Source organism: Nesoenas mayeri (genome assembly GCF_963082525.1).
Source record: "Nesoenas mayeri genome assembly, chromosome: 2".
NCBI lineage: Eukaryota > Metazoa > Chordata > Aves > Columbiformes > Columbidae > Nesoenas > Nesoenas mayeri.
In genome coordinates, this window is record NC_137543.1 from 31,780,983 (window position 1) to 31,804,978 (window position 23,996).

Sequence of the window (23,996 nt, forward strand, 5' to 3'; positions counted from 1 at the left end):
TCTCAAACATTTTGTCAGATTTTGGCCTTTGGGTGAGAAGGTGCCGATGCAGTGTGGCAGTGCTATCAGGGCTGAACCAGTGTAAATCCATAAACTCTGTCTGTCAGGAAGTTTCTGTGGAGTGTTTTGCACCAGCCAACAGAAATTCCTCAAAGCAGAACAGAATTTTCAAGAGAGAAGTTTGAAATTAATATCCTGTGATCCACATCACTGAAATATAATTTAGTTTCGATATTTTAGTCATTTTACTCTCAAACATAATTTAAATAAAATTCATGTTAAATATATTGTTTAGAATCTTTCCTGTATTATGAACTTGCCAACATTTTTGAGAATTCAATTTGTATTCTGACTACTTAGCATGAGAGATCCTCCAAATCTTACCCTGTATCTTTAGAGAAGACCCACCAAATGGGAATATCAAGAAACAAGATGATGTTTGCCTTCAGAAAACTTGCATTTATCATGTCTCAATGAGATCCTAGCTATTAATTTACCTAGAATAAGTAACTTTTCCTTGTTTACTGCTTGCTTGCAATGTAATTCCTCTTTTCATTCTCATGACATGTTAAGGTTCAGCAATAATGTTCTGTGTTGGGGCTGCTCCAGTTTTCATGGGAGATGCAGCAGTTCAGCTAGGGAACAACCTGCTCCTGTGACTTCTCTGCAGGACTCTCCTATCTCATGTAACCACTGATCCCTTTCTCAGCTGAAACAAACCTCTGTGTGAAATGCATTGAGTTGGCCACCTCAGTACACCCTTTTCTGTTATTTTTTTTTTTTTAACCTGAATTCCTGCTGGCTCCCAATGTAAATTGTTTCGGCCCTGATTCACAATGGAGCAGGAAGGCTTTCCACTAGAAAACCATTCGATTTTGAATGTGCTTGTGGTGCTGGGGAAGCATACAGGCTGCAGCCAAGCAGGGCAAGATCACACTTCCAGGGAAGTATGACTAACCCAATTTCCACATTGACTTAGCACACAGAGTGCCCTGGTAAATATAGCACCTCCGAGGTCATCGAGATGGGGTGCCGGGGGTAGAGTTCAGCTAATTTATGGCTGGGCAGCATAAATCAGACATGAGATTCAGCCCTTTGATGTCAACTCTGTTATCAGCACCACTTGCAGGGTGTGTGAGATTAGCCAGCGTGCATGACAGTGTTGCAGAGCAGGATGTTGTTTCCTGGGCGGGCAAACAGAGATGCTGCAGAAATGGGGTGGGCTGCTCATGGAGGTGGTGAGGATGTCATTAGTGAAAAAGCTTATCAAGGCGGATATCTGCAAGTACATGCTCCATTAGCTGTTTAACCTGCCTTGGCCTTCAGACACCATTTACAGAGTATCTGCAAGTATGGAACAGCTCCTCTGCTGCTGGCAACAGCAGCAATGGCCCATGGTCCTCAACACCAGTTCCTCTAGAAGTTGTTCAGGATGTTGTCTGGCCACAGAAGACAAATGCCTGTCTTCTCCTGTTTGTACATGCCATCCAAACAAGGAGCCCTGTGAAGGGGTGTAGACGAAGAGAAGCCAGGCACTGTTGCTCTCACCTACTTAAAGCTCCTCTCATGAGTCTCAGACAGCTGCTCTCTTTCATTGCCCCTTTCCTCCTAACAACCCTTTTGATACTTCCTTCAAAAACAGTTTCCTTGCTAATAATTGTCTCATTATTTAGAGATAAAACAAAACTAGTTTTCTTCAAAATACATGGTGTATGCAGAACACAAAGTTGGGCAATGTCTTGGGATTGTACGTCCTTGCTGCAGCTACCCAAAGTCTCCATAGCATTTTCACCGGTGATGAATGATGACACATCTGACATCTACTAAAAGCTGCCTGCTGCAGCACCAAGTACTCATGGGATCTCTCCTTCAGTGACTGCAGCAGGTTAACATGGGAGCGACCACATCACTGTCATGTACGTGTTTCTGTAGATTTAATTAAAAAAGGACAGATTTACAGGAGCATTGAAAGCATTATAAGAAAAGCTTTCCACACTTCTGAATTTATATTCCTTTCAGAAAAAGAGATGACAGGAATTTGTATCTGAAAGTGTTCACGTACACCTAAAAGAAACAAACAACAGCCTTATTATTTACCATGTCCCAAACCCACTGGAAACTGGAGAGTGGCCCACTAAAAATACCAAAAAAGAAGAAATCTTGTGTAATGAGTGAAGCAAAGGAAGTGCAATCTAGTGATTAAGGCAGGAGAAGGATTGCCAGGAGGTCTTTCTGGTAGTAGTTTTATTCTTGGCTTTACCGCAGGCTTCCTGTGTGACCGGACCGGCGCTGGAGGGCCTGACTGCACGAGCATGTCTCAGCGCACACCAGGAGCAAAGCCCTGCCACTGCAGTCGGGGCCTTTGTGGGGTCAGAACTTTGCTCCTGGAGTAGCTCATGAGCTGCTGTGGAAATCCAAACCAAGGAGCACGGAGCCATTGCATGTCCTGATCTGGGGCAAGGATCTGGGGAAGTGCCACCATGGGAAGGTTGTCCTTGACAGGAATCGTCATGGCCATGGCACCACTACCTCTGGGTGGGCTGGCCAGCCCTGCTGGGGCTTGTGCAGCTGGAACAAAGCAGGCTTTTGAGTTATGACTTTCTGAGCCCAAATCTGTCCTTCTCTGCACTCATGGTCCCTCCTCATGCAGTCACGGTGGAGACTTTGTAAAGCTGCCCTCATTGCAGCACACCTTCTTAGGGGAAAGAAGAAAACAGGATTGAAATGCAGAGGATCGTTTGTGGTCTAATCAAAGGGGTTTCGCCTTCTGCTCTTATCACCTTCCAGCTGAGTTTCTCCTCCATGGACAGGATGAGCGAGGTGGGTGAGGGAGGGACATGGATTCAGAGGCAGCAGCCGCCCTATTTATACCTGTCACACATTAAAGGTGGCCGCCCTGGGGTGTCCATGTCCCCCTCACCGGCCGCCTCACTGGGCTCAGATAACAAACACAGCCCTGGCTGCACAGCAGATCTGTTGTGGGGATTATCTGCTCGTTTGAAGTGAAATTTAGCTGGTCTTAATCAGAAATCTAACCGCATCAGGTTCACATTAGCTTGTGCGGAGGTAGTAGTTTCACACGCTGACATGGTAGCAATTAAGCGAGTCGCTACTGGTTCTTACCCCAGGGTACAACTTTGTTTTGTTCCTTGCAGATTACTGGGGCTGCGTGAGTTTCCACATATTTTTCTTTCCTGTAGACCCTGGCTATTTCATGTTGAACCCTCCGGGACCGTTTATTAGACCACACAAATGGTAATTATTACCCAAAGGGGCGGACGGCGTTCCAGACCCCTAGCATGGCCAGTTACAAAAAAATGTTATGAATCTAAGCAAGGGAAGGGATTTCACTACAGCCAAAGGAGCCTTAAAATTACACAAACATAGGGAAATAAATATTTTTGAACAGAAGACAAATATTCATTTTCAAATGCATCACTATGCCTTTCTTGGCATGGGAGGCGAGAGTGAGGGAGAGCTCCTCCTGGGTCTCCTTTCATTTCCTCCCTTGGCTCCTTGGCTTGGACAAAACCACAAACCTCATCTCCTCTTCATGTAAAACCCTCCCAGGGGACCCAATTATAGCCTGGTTACGGCTCACATGAGCCCACCAGGAGAAACCCATGTTTATTGTAAGACAGGCTGAAGGCCTGACATGCAAGAAGGGTTTGGATGTGTCCGACCCTCGGAAACAGCACTTTGTACAAAAGGAAGAAGTCCCCAAGGAAAAAAAAGTGAGATCCATCTGATCAAGATGAACAAACACAATCAATTATCTGAGCCAAAACTGAGCACTAGGAGAGCAAATGCTTTTCACAAGATGAGCTGCTCTCAGATAAATTTTCAGCATGTGACAGTTTTTCATCTTGAGGACCACGTGTCTCTGTCTTTTTCTGAACAACCCCATGTCTTGTAGATGATGTAATAAAAGGGCTGCTGTTCATTAATTTCTAGAGTTCCCTCCTACAATATTCTGAGGCAGTCATGCAGGGCAGTATCTTCTTCCAAACCCATTGTTTTTCTCTTGGTTTTTGCATGAGTCAGAAGTGAATTATTTTCATGTGAATTGGGGGACAAAATTCACACCTATTGCCTTGAAAATGTAAAATTCCATAGCTAAAATTTCTTCCACTTTCTACACCAAACCCTCAAAATACAGGAAGAAGAAAAATTAACACAATGGCAATGTCCTGCCTGGTTAAAGGCAATAGATGATCACTTTCCCCGATGGTATCTTGTTAACATACAGTAACTTAATTTTAGTATGTGTTTTCATAACAGGGTGACATTTATTGATCCCAAATATACAGAGAGTCACTTATTGCAACAGAAGATGGACCTAAGCTAACATTGCTGCTGGATGACTTGGGCAACCCCTCTACAACATTCAAGTCCCCTGAATCCTTCTTGAAGAGTTGTCATTGCTCACACACAGGACTGGCCCCAGCAAGGATTCTGGATGGGAACCCACCCACATTGGATGTTTGGTGCTCCCACAAGCACAGTGAAGCTGAGGGAGTGGACAGATGCAGGAGAACTCGTATGAGTTTTCTCAGCTCTGATGTCTACGTTTCGGAAGGCCTACAATATACAGATACAAATAACACATGAAGCAAGGAGGCCAGCATTTCTAACAAGCTCAGCTTGGCTCCTTGCAGCAATTGCCACAACAGCTGTTAAGTCCGTCGAGCTTTTGAAAGGCAAACATTAACGCTGGCAAGCAAAGATGATGGCAAATCCAGCTGTAAGCCACCATCAGAGGATTTTCTTGAGATAGCGCATGGCCTGCTGCAGAGCCCTGACTCCTGTCACGTCTGTGGGCTCAGCCAGCGTCCCCGCTGCCGCTTCTGCCTTCTGGTGCAGTTGGCAGGTGAGAAGCAGCCCATGGGCCATGTAGCTGTCCTTTGCTGCTATATGCTCTTGACAGACGGTCTTTGGCGCTGCTTGGATCAGATGTCCATGTCAAGGCTGGATTTCCAGATCAGAAAGACCTGATTCTGACTCCATTAACACCTGTGTCATCTAGAGGAGGACTGAGCTCCAGGTTAGGAAGGTCTCAGCTGCAGCAGCTGCAAGCTATACCTGGGTAGGATTCTTGGGCTTGTTATCTAGGAAGGTTTATTTAGCTAGCCTGCATCAGACTTGTCCTGCTACCAGCAGCAATGCAGCAGCAGGAACAAGGGTCTGGGAAACCAGCCACAGCTCTTGGTAGACTTGTGCAGATGGTGGCTGGTTCTTCACAGCTGGGGTTCCCTGTTAGCACCTCCTGCATGCTGTTACACCTTGGCTCTGTGCTGGGGAGCACTTCTCCTCTTCCAGCTCTATGGGATCCTGCAGGCTGCTTGCCTGTCTCTGTAATTAATAGGATTATCTCTGACATTAGGAGAGTAATGGCTATTTTTATTGTAGCATTTTAATTGGGAAAGTATGGTATGCTGCCCCAAGGACGGTGTGTATGTGTGTGTGCCAAGAGATTTCATGGAAAACATAATAGGCATGGATTTTAGTGCCCTCCTCCATAGTTTCACCAACAGCGTGAAAAGCAACATACAGCATTTTCTGCATTAGTGCCCCCAAATCCAAACAGACTCCCTGTCTTCCTCTCGGCTTAAGTTTAGATGCTGTGTTTCTTTACAGAGACACATGTGACAAAGACTCCAACAAGCACAATTCCAATGGCTTTCTAAACTTATCCCATAACAGAGGAGGCGTGTTGTATTTTGCAGGGCTTACGGAGTATTAAGACAAAATCAACTGACAGTTCAAAGGAGGCTGGGAACAGAAATTCTTGTTTCATACTTTACACGATTCCTGATGGCATCTACTGCTTAACATTTCTTGCTGTTTACTTTTCAAGAGGTCAACAACCAGTGTCTGCAGGGAGGGTTTGCCTGGGAGTTATAATATTCCAACTGTGTTGTTCCTTTCAGCAGCTCCCATCTTTTACTGGTCCAAGTTAACGACCTTCATTCATTATTATTTTTCACTGCATCAGGACCACTGTTTTAAATAATGTATATATATGTATCCCATTAGCCAAAGCCCCCCCTCCCTCCCCAGTATTTATTAAAAAGTATAACAATGAAGATACAGACTTCCAGTTTTGAGCCATAAGACTGATATTCCTTCAAAGTAAATACTGGCCTTGGCTGTGCCACAGTCAATATTTACCTGGAGTAAAATAAATCTTGCTGACAACCAAAACCTGAAGTCAATATTGGCTTGCTGCAATCCAGCTGGTATAAAGTAATCAGTTTCCTTTATATTACCTGAATACTTCATGCAAATATTTTCAAGTTAAAGGCGGGCTCTGCATTCCTGTAGTTGTAAATGTGGTATTGAAACCATCTCCCCATTTTCAGTCATCACAAAACTGAGACCTCTCCTATCTCAGAAACAATCTGTGAGTGACTGATTAACTATCTAATCTGTGTACCTACTCTGAGGCCCATTATTTCAATATCTAAGAGCCTTCCAAGTCCTAAAGAGAGACAAAGTTTGCAAAGAAAGGGAGTATCTTTTACTAGGCCAGGTGATACAGTTGGGAAAGTGGATCAACTGGGCACACAAACCTGATGTCTAAAGATATTGACTCTTCCTAAAAAGCCTGCATCTCCCATTTATTTAGACTATCAGCATTGCTGCTACCAGCTTTAAGGAGAGAAATAATTTATTCCTCCTAATCCACGGGGAAACATTTTAATACTCAAAAGAGGCTCTTTTAAAATGGTTTCCTTTGGTAACCAAGCTTTGGTACCCATCTTAGTTATATGCCTCACTGTTTATCCGTCTCTTGATCAGTCACTCCCCATTCAACAACGTTTAAGCCTGTTTGGCCAACACCCATCACCTTTGACAACTGGCAGATTCACACTGACGAAGATCCCACAGGTTTTATGCAGAAGTGGTGAAGAAGGGCGACCTAGATTAGTCTCCCCCTGGCCATGCCAGAGGAGTTGATGTGGGTGGTCAGCACGCCTGAGCCTTCATGCCGCTGCAGCACCGTCTGCCTCCTGCCCTGTGCCAGCCCGTGGCACAGGCAGCAGCACCTGGAGCAAGCTGGCAGGTACAGGTGTTCAGTCAGGATCAGGATGTAGAGCATCACTCCATAGGAAACAAGTTTCGATCAATTCTGCTGACCATGGAAAAACACCATTTTAAAAATTTTTGTGTGTAACCAAGTATACTGTACCAGTACACACGCACACACACAAAGTTGAAATGAGGTTGTTCGCTTAATTTGTAGTTCCAAAAGGGGTGCGTGTCTTCAGAAGAGCATTTTGCAATTACCGTGACCAATGCACCCAGAAGCCTCTCTTTTAGCTAGAGCTATGTTCCACTGCAGCGGCTGTTGTAGGCAACTGTGGCCGTGAAGTCTGAGTGAAGCTCCCTCAGGCAGCTAAACCAGTCTCAAATAGGCTTTGCATATCAGGATAGAAATCATGAGCCGCTTTCCATATTCAGTGAGAAAACAGGAAAAAGAACAGAGAGCTTTGAATGACTCACTGATGGGCTGGGTTTTTTTGTCCTTGCTGGAGCTTTTTCATTTCTAAATATAAATAATGAGTTGCAAGAACTAAAAAATCATTAACTAGATTAAGTCCTGATGAAGTTTTGTAATTGTTATAAAGCAGAGTTGCTTTCCTAGGTTATTTTTCCTTTGGTTCAGGTTACTCATGCAAAGATGTCGGTGGTCCTACCAAATCCTTAAAAGATATCTGAACACAGCACTCACTACTCCCTGCAGTGCAATGTTGCCTGATTAGCAATCTCTCTGGGAGGTCAGTAGCTGAAACAGCTTGTGGGTAGTATTATAAGAGAAATAAATGATAATAAATTAGATTGTTTAAAGATGGCAGAAGACCACAGGTGCAAAAAGCTGCAGACCCTAGAGACTGTTAGTGCTACATTAAAGCCTAGTTCTCCCCTCGGTAATCCTGTAGCCATTCCAGAGGAGAAGGATGCTTTCCACCAGGAAAAGGAAGACCTGACAGGACATTGCTCAGGCCTATTTGCTCATCAGGGTTGCCAAAGATATAAATTTGGGGCCAAATCATGGGTTATTGAATGGAAATAATGAAGATAGCAATGCACATGTGAATGCCCTCCACGTTTCTATAGGGTACCTTCCTCGCTGACCACCTGTTTTGTGCGTAAAACAGGCTGTGATGCAGGGTAGACTGTGTGAGTCTTTGCTTCATTATGCTGCTCCACACTGATGGTGGGTGACCCTGACTGCAAGGCAGCCTGAGCTTTGTGACCCACTGGCACACCAGAAGTACCTGCTCATCTGCAGAGGGCTGAGTCACCAGCTACTTGATCACATCTTTCCTGAAATTCTAGCTCCTTATCTCATCAAAAGCTAGACTGCAAATATTTTCCCAATTTACCTAGCAAAGCAATTGGAGTTACTGCATGGATGTGAAGGATTTGTAAATGGCAAAATGGTTATGAACAGAAAGCAGGGTGTGCATGATGGTATGAGAGGTGTGGGACACCAGCTCTGACGCCTTGCACGGTGACTCTGTAAAACACTTCTGTCCACTGCAGGAATATTACCCAGCCTTGCTTTGGCCCAGCCAGCCTCTGTCTTCAGAAACTGAAAATAATTTCCTGTGCCCTGAGCTGAAGAGGGTATCATGGGATCAGTAACTCAGAAAGGAGGCCGAGTGTCTAAGAAAAAACAGGGTTTGGGGATGACATAAATGACAACCTCCAAGTATCAATGTGACAGTGAGATAGATGCTCTTTAAAGCTGAGCTGACTCACAGGGAAGTGTTTCACTGTTTCCAAAACCTAGGACTTGCTTTCCCCACAAAAAGGACAGGAAAAGCCCAAACCAAACAGACTTAAGATACTTTAATTCTCCCTGACCCAAGTAAAAACAAAAGTGTAGAAATATTGGAATTTCCCAGAGGATGGAAATTTTGATTTTTTACCTAGCTGCAATCCCACAGTGGTAGGGCAGACCGATAGGCATTACTTTGGATTTTTCCTTAGACATTGGCATAGGGAAGCACATGCTATACTTGCACTCAGTCTGACTACAGTTATTGTCAGCAGACCTTTCTTTCATAAGCTTGTGCCTGGAGTGAATGCAGTCTTAGATCTTCTCCTTTTTCTGGGGGAGTGCCTGGTACTCCCCCTCCAATGAAATAGGTTGGGACCTGCCTCCTCCTGAGCATGGCTGTGTCTCTGCTGAGCCCCTGCCTGCAATGATAACACAGGCATTTGGCCACTGAGCCAGTTGCCTGTGGTTGAAATGAGAAGAGCCCCAGCTATGACCCCTTCTTCAGGGGTCCCTGACTGCAGGACCCCTCTCCCTCGCCTGGTGCAGCTGCGGTGCTTGCCCTTGCAAGGTCTCAGCCTCCCACGTTTTTCCTTGGCGTGTGAAACTGGAGAACACAGAGGGTCACTCTAGGCCAGTGGGACAAGGACTATTAATGCCAGAGGAGCATGGCCCCAGGGCTTGCTGCCTGTAGAAGAAGGATGGGTTTCAGCCAAGGTCGCTGCTGTGACACCAGGGGTCGGTGGCAGCTCCCACCGGCGGGGCTCTGTGCCTGTGTGGGCTGCACGCTGCCTCCACCACCTGAGGAGGGACTGGGGTGCTCTGCATTTGAAAAGCACCAAGGCTATGGGTAGGAGGATTTAATTGGAGACCTAATAGAAGAAAAATCTAAACCAAATCAAACACTGAGTCTAAAATCTGGTCCATGCACAGGTACCTGCTCGCCATGTGACTTGGCTATACTGCCTGACGCCTGCACTAATAAGCAAATGCCATGACTCGGGTAATTCTCTGTCTCCTGCTCCTTCTCTCTCTCTCTGGGTCTCATTTTGTTTTGCAAGCCATGGCATGAGCTAGCTTTAGCCTTGCCATAAGAATCTGACTCACTTCCTAAGGGCAGGCTAAAATAACCTGAGGATTTTTTTAAAATGCTGCTTTTACCTTCTTAGCCACAACAGAAAGACACTGGGGATTTCTGGAGGGGGAAGAAAAAAAAAAAAATCAAGTTTGTTAAACACAGATGAGATATTCTTTCCAGACCGATTTTTGTTGACTCTATGAGTTGCTCCTTTTCAAGAAGAAGAAAATCTGTGCCTCTCCCATGGCTGGCGTTTGACAATCAGCACTTCTTCTCTCTTCCCTGAGCGGTAAACTTGGGGGGGTTGGGGAGGAGAGGGAGAGGGCTGAAAGTAAAGCAAAGAATTGTTCAGATTGCCCAGATCTCTCCAGGAAGTGATCTTTCTGCTTTTACTCCAGACACACGCCTCCCAGCTAGCCAGTAGCTCCAACTAATTAGCACACGTGATGGGAATAGGAAACAAAGTCACAAACAATAGTAGCGTGGGAACGCAGTGTAAACTGCAATTACATAGACCCCCCCTCCTCCCCCTCGCCCGCCCCCCACTCTGCTCTTCTCCAACTAAATAAATAAAAGCATAAATAAATAAATAAGTGCATAAATCCACAAGGGCTGCCTACAATACAGCAGATAAGCATGGGAGGCAGCGCAAACCGCGCTGGGCAGGAGGTGAGGATCGGCGTTTGCAGACCGAGCAAGAGCCGGCTATTATTTTCATTCCATACTTCAAGTATATCGAGGCTGCTTCGTTTCCTTTTGTTCAGCGTTGGGGCACAACAGAAAAATGTGTTTGGGGAATTTCAGCACTTGCCAGGTCATGGGGGAGGTCACTCCACTTTTGTTGGGAGAGAGGCAGGAGAAGAAAGAGGGCAATCAAATATCCTCCTTGAGACAGTTTACAAGCACATGTCTCATGCTGTCAGGGGGCTAGGCTCCAGCGTGACACTTCCAGCTTCTTGTGTCCCTGCCAAGCTCAATATGTTTGGTATACGTTATATATGTGAGAAGTGGTCACCACTTCCCCAGCCGACCGCAGCTTTAAGACATATTATAACAGAGCTATTGTGTGGGATTAAACACATTTGCTGTGGTTTAAGCATTAAGAGCGTGTGACTGTTTGCACTTACTTTAGAGCACCATCGTTAATACTGACCATGGAGGTGTTCACACACAGCTCGTCATCGCAGCATCGCAGTGCTCAGACAGTTATGTACCGAGCCCCGTGTGCTACCGATTTGGTTTGGTAACAAGTAAACACAAGTGATTTTTATTACAGCTACAGAAGTATGAATCAAAAGAGAGGCCTGGCTATGCACAAGAAGTTACTGCTATAGGTGTCCTGGCATGCTGCTTTGGTAGCTCCTACTCCCATATATTTGACATTATCTGGAATAAATTAGAAGGCCGCTATTTTGGAATAAAACTATTTTTCCTGGAATAATTTTTCTTCTTTAGAAGCAGGTGAAATGAAGATCACTCTGAGAACAGCAGATCCACACAGGATATTGGTCTTGTGCTGTTTACTGGTCAGCTCTGCAGGGTCCACAAGTCTCAACTTTTCTGAAACCCGTAGGAATGCTGCAGTTTTTAAGTGCTATGAGCAGGACTGAAACAGGGCATCTCACAGGAAAATACCCTCAGTGTCAGTGCAGGCCATTGCTGTGTTCTTACAGTGTTTCCAAGGCACTTCAAAATCAGCTCGAATCTCAGTTGCTTTATGACCTCTCAGTTTGGATTCAAAATCCCCTCAGCTCAGATGCTGATTTAGATGATCTAAGAAATAAAAGTGATCCTAATAAAAAGTAGGTTCAGTATCTAACTTTTTTCCTGGCAAAATCAGGGTGGCATTTCTGCTATTTTTATCCTGTTATTCCACAATATAATGGAAGAGACAGCTGATGACAGGATTTGATTGTGATATCCTCCAATGTTCAAATAGTCTGCCTGCCTGGAATAAGGTTCCACATTAAAGCTGGTCAAGCTTAGTCTTTATTTCATCTGAAGTAGGCAAATCAGGTGATTTTGGCAGGATCTCCATGATGAAACCTCGGCTAAAGCCCTGACTACCTTCTGGCAATTAAAAATCCCTGGCACTTTCTCAGTCTTCTCACACATGCTAAACATCCCCTCACAGTTCATTTCTCTGCAATTGGGGGGTATCTTTTATAGCAGTTGTTTCCCCAGTCTAACTTTTGCTCAGGTGGCTGATCTCTGTGGGACAGCAGGTGTTGGTAAATGCCACGGCAGAAAGGTGTGAGGTGAAGACAAGTTACCATCTAAGAGAAAATAAAGAGACACTTTTCTAACAGTCAGTGCTTACCATGTCAGATAGGTAATATGCACCATGTTCCTTGAACTTGTCTGTCCAATGGTCATCAAGTCTTTTCCGAGCTGATACCCTCAAAAGCAATAAACTATTACTTTGATTTGCTTTATTCCAAACTGCACTTGCCAACAGCTACAAGGCATGCTCAACTTCCATTTTAATTTTTGCAGGATGAAATTTAGTTCTAGGAAATGTGCTAGGAAAAATGATTGATTGTGTTTGCCAAGAAGTCACGTTTTCCCCTTGAAAGAGCACACTTTTAAATAACAGTTTGTGTGGTGGAACAGAAGGTCTGGGAGTTGTTTTCTATCCTATGCTTCCTGGCAAGTATGAATAGCACATACACTTTTTTCTCAAAGCTGCATCTTACTGTTGAAGAAAACTCAAAGTAGGTCTCAGACTGTAAACTCTTTGGAGCAGGGACTTCCTCTCCATACATCACTGTGTAAAATGAAACACGGTTTGAATACTGCTCTTAAAACACTGAAGTTGCAAAACTGCACAGGAAAAATGGCTAATCAGACTGTTCCTTGATGGACTGCAAGGATTTCGACAGCAGGAAACCAGAGCAAGTTTCTGTATGATTATTCCTCGGTCCAATTATGAGAAAAGTACTGTAGGAACAGAAGAAAACTATTTTGGCAAACTACAGAGGGCTTGGTTGAAAAAAGGTCAGCAAAATGAAAAACATGGTTTTACTCAGTGATAGCTGGTGCAAACTGTACTCGGTGAGACTGAGAAATGAACACAGGGATAAGTAAACTGCCCAGCTATGAAGAAATTGTCACGTTGGTGAGATGGTGTCTGTAGGTGACACACATTTGTGACCATTGTCTCCTTTACCATTTAGCAAAGCTGATAGAGGCTGTTGCGCCAATAACATGTTACTGAGCTTCTTGCATGGTAGTAAGACATGCTCTTACACACATCGACATTGAATTGGTTGGAAAAGAAATCAGGTGATAAAATAGCCAATCTGTCTGTTCCCACCTCAATCGGAGGGCTGACTGGATAATAAGGTATCTTTGCCTGTCAGCAGCTTGAACGTGTGTTCACAGATTCACAGTTATAGTCAAGGTATGGTTTTGGAGATGAGCTGAGGCCTGATCAGGTAAATGCAAAGACTACCTGCATTGTTCAGAGCCATCCAGAAGAGAAATCTGTCTGCACCGCTGCTGCTCCTATGCCGACAGCACTAGTCTTGTTAATTTATACCCCTATACTACTTCAAAAAAATGAGAGCTAAGACCTGTGCTGCAGCAGAAGTGTTGCAGCTGAGGCATTCTGCTTACAGTAAACACTTTCAGGTAAAAATTATTCCCATCCTTGGCCAGCTTGAAGACAGAAATGTCTTGGTGACCTGGACATCACTACAGATGCATGTGAGCGTGAATGCGTAATGTTTATGTTCTGCTGCTGCAGCGGCTGCTCCAGCACAAATACACACAGCATCTGCATGGCAGAACTTGGGGCCAGGGTGCTCAGAGGGCACCCAAGCCTCACTTCTGAATGGGTTATCTGCATGCCAGAGAGGTGCAGATGGGGATTTCAGTGTTCAGCTCCTGAGAAAGCACCTTTACAGTCACAGTACTGCTAACAGACCTTGCAAGAAGTCTAAAAAACTCTTCTGGTGCTCCTGTCCAGATCTGTGCTAACCAGTTCTGAGCTGTGTCAGTGGCAACAACAATCGACACATTCAGCCAGAAGTCGGTGAAGAAAAATACAAGACTTGGAGCAGCAACTTCTTGCTTGCAGAGCTGATGCAGCAGCTTGATCTATACGGGGGGAGTGGTGGGGGATGTTGATGTTTCTGCCTGGCTGCAACACGAGTGCCAGAGCCACCGTTTGAATTGGGCACAGTAACCATAGTAACGCTGAGTTTCCGGGACTCGGAGTGACAAGTTGACGGGATTACTCTTCAAAGCACTTGCTCCCTTGGGAGAGAAGACCTAAAGGAAGGGGATGGGAGTTAATTTAGCGCACACACTAGAGCAAGGGTCAGCAGTGGCAGGTCTCGGCTGGAGGGAAGCTGCAGCAGCAATAAACAACTCCCTTTCTGTGGGACTTTGACTAGCACCAAAACTGCCATAGGAGGCATTCATCAAACAATGGGGGTGTACACAAAAAATGACACCAGCCCCTTTTGAGGGACAGTCGTGACCAACAGTTCCTGCATGTCTCAAACTTGAGTCACTGCTTTGCCATGATGGCTTTTTCCTGTCCCATCATTCCTGCTTCCAGCATCGGGGCAGCCAGATGTGGCTGCAGAGCCTGCATCTGGAAATGTGGAGTTGTGCAAGACCTGGAAGTGGTGGGGAAGCATGGGGAGGCAAGTGTGCTGGTGTGCATGGTAGGAAGGAGTGCAGCTGTAAGACGACGTGTTTGGATAGATGGTGGGAGACTGAGGGACAGGCATGGCTGCAGTCAGAGGTGGGCAGGTAGAAGGCAAGAGGGTGCTTGCACTGTCATGTGAAGCAGGGAGAAGGGAGGCACTATGGCAGCGCAGGGGACAGGAAAGAAGGCTGTCATCTATTCAGATTCATTGCCTCATCGCTGTGAAGGAATTGGTGTGGTCTGAAATAAAGCACTTTCTAGAAGTGCTGTCTTCTTGTGCACAATCATTTTAATTTCCTTGGACTTTGGCGAGCAAAAGGCTGCTCTCCCGTCTGCCCTTCTGGCAGGAGAGGTGCGTGACAGCACTGTCTCAACTTGCTGGTAATTTCTGGCTAATAAAACTGCCCTTTAGGCCATGGTTAACAATTAGACCAATGTTGAGGACTGGGCCCTGCCCAGTATCAAAAAAGCACCAGAGCAATTTAAAACTGGTTTTGCTGTCTGCTCCTCCTAGTGCTGGATGGGAAGGTCAAAACCACACATGGGCAAAAATTTCTTATCTCCCCATCGCAGCTGATAGCCAACTGCAATTGCTCACTCTGGGGCCCAACTACGCTCTACCTGCTTGTTCCTGTAAATCATTCAGAGAAGTCAGTGACTACACAAACTCCAAAAGCATCTTTGGAGGTTGCCTGGTCCTGCTGATTCACTGAGCTAAAGGTGAGGGTCAGCTCCAGGACGGAACTGCTGGGAATCTGGGTGGCCAGACCTCTACTCACAAGCAACAAATGCTTAATGCCAAGTAACTTCTTTCACAATGTGTGTGTGTGTGTTTGGTTTTATCTTGTTTTTCTCCTCATAGTAGAAAGAAGACATATATATGATGGGAGAAGTCAGATCGCTAGTCTGCAGTCCAGAAAAAGACATAAATATCACTGCACCTTCCACTGGCGTGGGTTTTGGTCCTGTAAAACCAAGTGGTGCTGGCAGAGATGTTTGTTTCACAACAAAAGTATAGAGGCTGGAAAGCTGGATGTAATAGGAGTGCTGACACAAGCTTAATTATAGCACTGCAGAAAGGATAGATTTATGAAAAATGTAATGTGGGAACAGAATATTTCTATTGCCTTGTTAGCTATTTAGAGGTGACTGCAGGACTGTTGCCATCTTCTTAACTTCAGCTCTTTTACTACCTTTAGCCTCATTCTTCGCTGCATTTCCTTTTCTACCAGAGAGGCTTTGCAAAAACTGGGCAACTCCACGACATCTGGAGCAACTCTGTGCCAGGAACTTTTACCTAAACTAGCAGAAGGCTGAATACAGCTATTCTAGAGTCCTGAAAAGCAGAAACCTGGGTTCATTGACTTTTTGCTGACACATTGTGCATGTCTTAGTTATCCTCCAGCCTCTCCAATTGTGAAACGCTAAAGAATCAACTTAGAAACGGAGCCTTAGTTGAAAGGCTTCATGTAAATGAACATTTAATTATTATGAAACCACCTCAAAGAGGACGTCCTCATTTCACCTGTCCCATTTTGCCAGTACCTGAGCCTGAGAAAGCTAGCAGAATGAAGAGGACTTGTGCTGGGGAACACAGTGATTTGGGGTAATACGGCATGCAGGCTCAGTGCCCTGCGCAGTGCAGAGCTGCATGTACTGGGGGCAGGCGCGCCAGCCAGAACTCAGCACACGCCGCACGCAACGCTGACCTTTCCTGTCATCCCTCCTTCCTTGCCAGCAGCTGCACAGCAAAGCGCATTTGTTTTCAGCTGCTTAAAAACTGTTCCTGCTCCTCCCCACCTCCAAAACATGGGAGGGGAGACAGGGAAAGGATTTCGCTGGCTGATTTGCAGTTCAGAAAGGCACAGCCAGGAGGGACGCTGTGATTCCCTTCCAACAAATGAAGAACCAAACCAAACTGACAAGTTTAAGGCTTCAGCCACACATTTCACAGAATCACAGAATATCAGGGATCAGAAGGGACCTCAAAAGATCATCTAGTCCAATCCCCCTGCCAGAGCAGGAACAGTCAAATAAGGTTACACAGGAAGGCGTCCAGGCTGGTTTTGAATGTCTCCAGAGTAGGAGACTCCACAGCCTCCCTGGGCAGCCTGTTCCAGTGCTCTGGCACCCTCACTGAGAAGAAGTTTCTTCTCAAATTTAAGTGGAACCTCTTGTGTTCCAGTTTGAACCCGTTACCCCTTGTTCTACCATAGGCTGTCACCGAGAAGAGCCTGGCTCCATCCTCGTGACGCTCACCCTTTATATATTTATAAACATGTAACTCATTTTTCCGAAGAAGGGTTTTCCCGCTCAGGTTGCCCCTTCTACCCCCGCTCGGCAGCCCCCGGCAGAGGCACCCAGCCTGCACAGGGTGCAACCACTCGCAGGGATCGGGCTACCGGGGACCCCGGCATGAGGACAACCCCGCGGGAGCTGCCCCGCCCGCTGCTCCGCCCCGCCCGGCTCCCCGCGCCGCCCGGCTCCCCGCGCCGCACCGCCCCCCACGCCGTTCCCACCCCCCCCAGCCGGGGCCCGCACGCGGCGCCCGCCGCTCAACCGCGCGCCGCCCCGCGCCACAGCGCCGTTTTCCCACGCACCCCTCCCCCTGCCACCCCCCTCCGCGCCGAGGGGGCGGGGCCCAGCGGCAGGCCGGCCGGCGATTGGCTGAGTCCGGCGCCCCGGCGGCCAATGGGGGCGGCGGGGACCGCGCGTGGCGGTGCTGCGCGGCGGGCGACAGCGGGCGTGCTCTGCCCGGCTTGCCTGCTGCCCGGCTTGCCTGCCGCCCGCCCGCCGCTCCGCCCGCTCCGCCCGGTCCGCCCGCTCCGCCCGGTCCGCCCGCCCGCGGCGGCTGAGAGGCGAGGCGTGGGAACGCCATGGGAGAGACGGGTGCCGGACGAGGCGCGGGGCGCGCGCTGGGCGCCCTCCTCCCGCGCGCCACCCGCCGCCTCCCCGACGGGCGCCCGCGCCCCACGGCCGCCGCCGCCATGAAGCGGGCGCACCCCGAGTACAGCTCGTCGGACAGCGAGGAGCTGGACGAGGCCGTCGAGGTGGAGAAGGAGAGCGCGGACGAGAATGGGTGAGTGCAGGCTGGGTGGGTGCCCAGGCGCCCCTTCCTTTCCTTTCCCTTCCCTCAGCCCCGACCCTCCCCGCCCTCCCCGGGGTGGCGGTGCCCGTGGTGACCGGTGTCCCGCTGCTCCCCGCAGGAACCTGAGCTCAGCCGCGGGCTCCATGTCTCCCTCCACCACCTCGCAGATCCTGGCCAGGAAGAGGCGCCGAGGGGTGAGTGTCTGCCGGCCGGCCCCCGGCTCCCCCAGCCCCGCTCCCCCAGCCCCGGCCGCCCCTGACCCTCCACTTTCCGCCCCTAGATCATCGAGAAGCGCCGCCGCGATCGCATCAACAACAGCCTGTCCGAGCTGAGGAGGCTGGTGCCCAGCGCCTTTGAGAAGCAGGTAGCACCTGGTGATACCCACACTGCCTCCCCCCTGCTCCCGGGAGGAAGACTCGCCCCTCCTTAACATCTCTAGTTCTGCCTAAAAAGTTTCCTGCTTCCCCTTGTCTCTCAGGGATCAGCCAAGCTGGAAAAAGCAGAGATTCTGCAGATGACTGTTGATCACCTGAAAATGCTGCACACAGCAGGAGGGAAAGGTAAAGTTTGGTGCCTGACAGCAGGGTCAGCAGTCCTGCAGAGAAGCCACTGTGAGAGGAGGGCATTCCCCAGCATTTGGTGTGCAGCATGCTGCAGGAGCACTTGCAGAAAGTCAAGGGAAACCCTTCTTATGCTGCATCGGGAACTTGAGACTTTCTTCTGCTTGACAAGATTTGCGGCATCGCTGGCACCGAAGCATTCTACACTGTTAGCTCCAGTTTGTTCTAAAGGAGAGCGATTACAAGTCTCTCTAGCAATGTGTCAGCACTGTGAAGTGAATCGACTTTTGGCAACTTTGACAACTACAAAAACTTTGTGTTTTCCAATGTTTGCTGCTCTAACTTTCTGAAAGTTCAGAACAGAAACTAGAAAAAAATACAGGATGAAATGAGTAGTGAAGAGAATTAACAGAAATGGTGAAATGTGCTTTTAGGAAAAAAGTACGTTGCCTGCAGAAGTCCCCTCTGATAAGTTAGGTCTTGTGTTTCTTATGAATTTTGCTGTGCTGTGGTTTTGCTTGCACTGGGGAGACACAAAAAAGAAAAAAAGTACTTTCCTCCAGTGGCAGTGTGCAATTTTACTTTAAAAATGGCAGTCTGTGACTGATCTTGGGACTTGCAGCATCACAGCACAGATATAAAAGAAAAGCTTGTTAGACAAAAAAAGGGAGAAAAAGAAAAAGGAGCTTGGCAGCTAATCTATGGTTGGGAATACTAACCACATCCAAATGAAATATGCTTATAGGGGAGGGTGGAGTGGGGAGGCTACATGTAGACAATGGCTAGAAAACAGCATCTTAAGACTGTTCTTTTTTTGTTGTTGTTTTCTTAGGTTATTTTGATGCTCATGCTCTGGCTATGGACTATCGGAGTCTAGGGTTTCGAGAGTGCCTGGCTGAAGTTGCTCGATACCTTAGTATTATAGAGGGTCTGGATGCCTCCGATCCTCTGCGGGTTCGACTTGTGTCTCATCTCAATAACTACGCCTCTCAACGGGAAGCAGCGAGTAGTGCACACACAGGCATCGGACACATTCCTTGGGGCAATGCCTTTGGACATCACCCTCACATATCTCACCCGTTGCTGCTGGCTCAAAGTGGGCATGGTAATACCAGTACTACAGCATCTTCTGCAGAGCCACATCACCAGACCAGAATTGCTGCCCCACATGCTGAAACTTCCTCACTCAGAGTGCCCCCAAATGGCAGCGTTGGACCAGTGCTCCCCGTGGTCACATCTACTACCAAACTGTCTCCTCCTCTTCTCTCCTCCATGGCATCTCTGTCTGCGTTCCCTTTTTCATTCGGCTCCTTTCATCTGCTGTCCCCCAACGTGCTGAGCCCGTCTGCACCAACGCAGTCAGCAACCCTTGGCAAACCATACAGACCCTGGGGGACTGAAATTGGAGCCTTCTAAGAACTAACTCTTTAGTAAGGGTGGGGAAGCCTGCAAACCAAGCTGAGCTGGGTTGTGCCATGCTTAAAGTTGAAGTTCTTAATAACTGGGATGAAGGTACAGCCTCACCTTAACTAAGTTTGTCTAAAAACTGTTTCTTTGGGTTTTTCTTTTTGTTTTCTACATTTTTGTATTAGCAATTTTTTTAAATAGTTGCTGAAGTTGTCCAAAAATAAAATTATAATAGTGGTTGTTAACACTTGTGTTAGATCTATGCTGAGCATTTAAATCACTTTTGTAAACAGTTTGTTTCAAATGTTTCATTTTTCCTCAGTATGTCAGAACACCTTTTTATGAAGAGATATCACTTACAATTATTAGCAACGGCCTAATTTAGTTATTAGTTTTTCCAAGACCACTCTTCTCAGCATTAACAAGCTGTTTTTGTTAGTATTTTGACATTGAGATATTCTATAAAGAATTACTCTTTTCGTAAACTATACTTGAGTCTTACATTTCTGAACAAAGCGTTGACAAATCAGACGGACCAACTTGACTGGCTTTATCTAAGAGTCCAATTTCTATTTCTTCTGCAGTGGTTTGGTATATTTGGTGGTCTTATTCCAGTCCGCAGTGGAGATTTACATCACAGAACCACTACGCTATTTCTTCCACCAAAAGGAGCAGGACGTGGGGAGGGTGTGAAAGCCCAATCACACACTATATTGATGGTGGCTTTAGTTGCTGAGGAAGTGAAAGGAAAAAATTAAGTTTTCACCTGCAGTAGTCTTCCAACTGGAGCTGGTCATATGCGTACTCATTTCAGAGGGCCATATTCTGCTTTGGGTTACAGTGGAGTAATTATTCTCTTACCCCATAAGCTTGGGTAACTGTGATCAGGCCCTTTCCCTCTGCGAGCTTCGAATTTGCACCTGAAATTAATGATGCTGGAATTTAAGTAGCAAATAGAATGGTCCAGTGGGAACCCATTCAGTACATAGCCCTGTTGCTTAACAGGTGTATCCTAACCGGTTGATTTTGTTGCGTTTGAGGTGAATTTGGTAGCACTCCTCATTTTGTAAGGGCTCTGCTGCATTCTTGTGTGTGTGGGAGTGGGTGCATGTCCATGTATATTTTTGTTTCATTTCATGAGAATCTTAATCTGAACAGGTTTATCTAGTGAATTCCACTGGACGGGGTTTGACTGCTCTTGGATTTGTGTTGTGGCTAAATAAAGGAGAAAGAACAAAGTATTTTAAATGACATGCTTGTCTGATATATATCAGTGGAGAATTCCATGCCTCTGGCTGTCATGGGAAATGCTGAACAATTGTTACTTAGTCTTGCTGTGGGGGTTTGTATTTACTTTTTTCTCAAATATTATGGCATACTTGACTACATTAGCTGGGCACATAAAGAAGTGCAGAGCCTCAGAGTAACAGCTGAGGGAAGGAAAATGTAGGATTCCTTTCGCGTGTCATTTTTACTTGCCTGTCAGTGTGTGGGCAGACAATGAAGACACCAGGGTCACTGCTAAGGAAGAGGTTATAGTTGCACTGCACCTGAATATTCTTACCCATTTGTATTAATATTAAAAAGTTATCATCTTTACCAATGTGGTGTTCTTTCCTGTCTGACTCATAAAACCTTTATCTGTCCTATAGCTCTGTAACAAAGTTTTGTACATCCGTCTGGTTTAGCTCATGTTCAGTGCATTAGTGAAGGATCTCCCCGAGCTTTCCAATGGATCCTCTATTTGTCCCTGAGCAGTATTACTAGCATCTTACACTTTTTCTTGAAGCAACAACCTGACAGGCTTACACACAGATAGGTTTTCTCCAGATGTGGTCTGTCCTACCTGCAAAACACTGACAACTTCTGTAAGTACCTCACTTCTTTCCCATGCACTTGAATTTATAGTACCTTTGTGCTGGTAAATGGCACATCCTTGTCTGGATTTAGCTCTGCCAGAATAACAGAAAGAGCTCGGCCCTGTGGGAGACAAGAGGTTTGTTGAAAGAGGGGCTCTCGGGCCAATTAAGGAGTGGTACTGATGGCTTTCTTGGAAGAAGGATTGCCATGAGGCTGCAAAGAGTGGGAGGGCATCCAAGTGAGTAACCTTGTGTTACCTTCCTCCCCAGGCTGTAGAGGACCACGGCTAGAAACGAAATGCAAAACATTGGTGGGAGCTAGAAATACCTAGGTGTTATTGAGGAGAGATTATAGAGCATAGTATTTCATGTAGAAGCATGAAATAAGAGGCTGTAAAATCCCAAAGCCAGTTTCCTTTTCACAGTGTGTATTGTCTCCTGTTTAATTGTGATCTGCCCTGTCCCTAATAGGTTTTTATACCAAATTAACAACTCCTACCTAGAAGATTGCTGCAGTGCATGCAGCTATTCTTTAGATCTTTTAATAAATGGCAATGCTTCTCAGCCTTTTAATGGTTATTTCATTGACATTCAAATGACTTTGCCTGCCTCTAAATAGCTGTCTCCTTTGTGTAGAAAGACCCCTATAATTATTTTTGTCCTACTGTCCTACTCTTGAATGGACTTCAGAAGCAGAGAGTGCAATAAAAGCTTAGCTGCTGGTGTTTGCCTCCGTATCCACTGTCTTCTTTTTCCATTACTAATGGCAAAAGTATTAATGAAAAGTACTAGTTTTATTCAGCTTTTGCAGCGTCTGTATTAAATTTTAGAGACTCAAAATGTCCTGATTGTTGTTGTAGAAAGGGATGAACGAATTCTAGGAACTCACAAAACCTCGTAATTCAAATGAGAAAAGCATGGCCCAGAAGCTGAAACAGCCGGGTTGGAAGTCCAGGGCTGTATTACTACTTGTGCTGCCAACTTAGTAAATCATGCTTGGCAATCACTTAATCCATATCTGTTCTGTCAGCTATGAAAAAGGGATAGCAGTGCTGGTTCTCCTTTCATCATGAAACAGTGGTAGTTGGGAATTTTCTATATGCATGACGAATGCTGTTTCTTCTCAGAAACTATAGTTCTGAAATGTTCTGCTATTTTTCTTTCCTATAGGATGCTCAGTTTCCAAAGACAAACTGAGAAACGCAAAAATAAGCTTGCTCTTATAGACAACAGGTATCTCCTGAGCCCAACACATTTACTTGTTTACACTGTTGCAAAAGAGCAATTCAGGAGCACAAGCTTAATGGGAGGGATGGAGGAGAAGAAAGGAAATGCATATGCGACTTGATCCCATGACCCCCCAGCTACCTTCAGTTGCATGGAATGAACTGTGTCTGTCCGGAAATCCTCAGGCTAAAGCTTTGTGTGGGATCTAAGATGATGTGCTATTTCATATAAGCTAATATTATCTTCCTTTATCAAGGAAGCTGGATTTGACTGCATAATAATGTAAGAGGCTGGTAAACACTGTGTAAAACGAGATGCAAACCTTGGAAATCCATTCTGTGCTTTGACATAAAAGAATAGCTCATGAAAATGACATTTTTTAGCTTTTGGAAAGAAGCTGTCAGTAGTTCTTAAGAGCTTCTGTTCAGTGCTCCCGTCTTAATGCTGGTAGCATGACAGGGTTTGTTAGGATCATGCTGAAAACCCCATGAATCCTGGCTATTGCTCTCTTCACTCACACATCAGCATGTGAGTCCCCAGGTGACAGGAGCCTTCCTAGGCTATTGCACAGTGGTGGGAAGCCTGCCAGTTGTTTTATGATTTTCTTTTTTTTCCCAAGCAACAAACAAGCCCAAGTGAGCACAGATAAACTGAAATCCTTCTTCCTGTTTTATATTGTGTGCATATTCACAAGCGCTTCTTGCCAGAAACTCCCAGTTGGGATTGTAATATACTCTATACAGAGCTGGGTGTCTGTCGTGAATAATGCGGAGGTCATGGGCTTTGTGCTGGAAGGCAACAAAAGTGATTTACAAAGCCCTTTTTGGGGGCCTTACCTGGAAGGTTGCAGAGACAGGTTGTACTGGTGAGTCAGGACATTAAGGCACGAATATGTCCATGTACTAACCAGCCTACCTGGCCTCGCGGAGCAGTGTGTACTTTGCCTGTAACTGAATGCCTCTCTCTCCACTTGCCCAGCTTATAAATATAAATTAGAACAGTTCCTTTCTTCTGGAGCCAGAAGGTGCAAGGCATTGACTCATGCTTGCAATGTAGTAGCTCGACTGTGGTAATAAAAGCTGAAATGCCAATGCCTAGTAAGATACAGATACTTGAAGGTGTCTTTTGGGAGTCTGAAGTGTTCATTTGGTGAAAGCTTTTATTAAGGAAGTGCTTGAGTATTATATTTCATTCTCTCTTATTCCAGCTAGTCCCACACAGTTTTTTCTCTAGCAAATTCTACTGAGTATTCATACAGCTTGAAGGAGTGGACCAGACTGCCTTGCTTTGACTTGTGCTGCATGAAGCCTGCCCAAGCCTTCCCAGCAG

At 46.2% G+C, this 23,996-nt stretch overlaps 1 protein-coding gene across 2 annotated transcripts; it reads left to right on the top strand.

Moving 5' to 3' along the window:
* Window positions 1-17,402: 17,402 nt before the first annotated feature.
* On the top strand, window positions 17,403-19,590 carry HEY1 (hes related family bHLH transcription factor with YRPW motif 1; the record flags this gene model as incomplete). 2 transcript variants are annotated; one of them, XM_080340598.1, is made up of 5 exons in its annotated part: window positions 17,403-17,605; window positions 17,733-17,808; window positions 17,895-17,978; window positions 18,093-18,174; window positions 19,007-19,590. In XM_080340598.1, 5 exons carry the CDS (start codon window positions 17,403-17,405, stop codon window positions 19,588-19,590), a joined length of 1,029 nt encoding a protein of 342 aa, XP_080196724.1. The 2 variants fall into 2 exon arrangements, with proteins under 2 accessions (XP_080196724.1, XP_080196725.1); XM_080340599.1 differs by having other exon boundaries at window positions 17,514-17,605; window positions 18,081-18,174.
* Window positions 19,591-23,996: the final 4,406 nt, after the last annotated feature.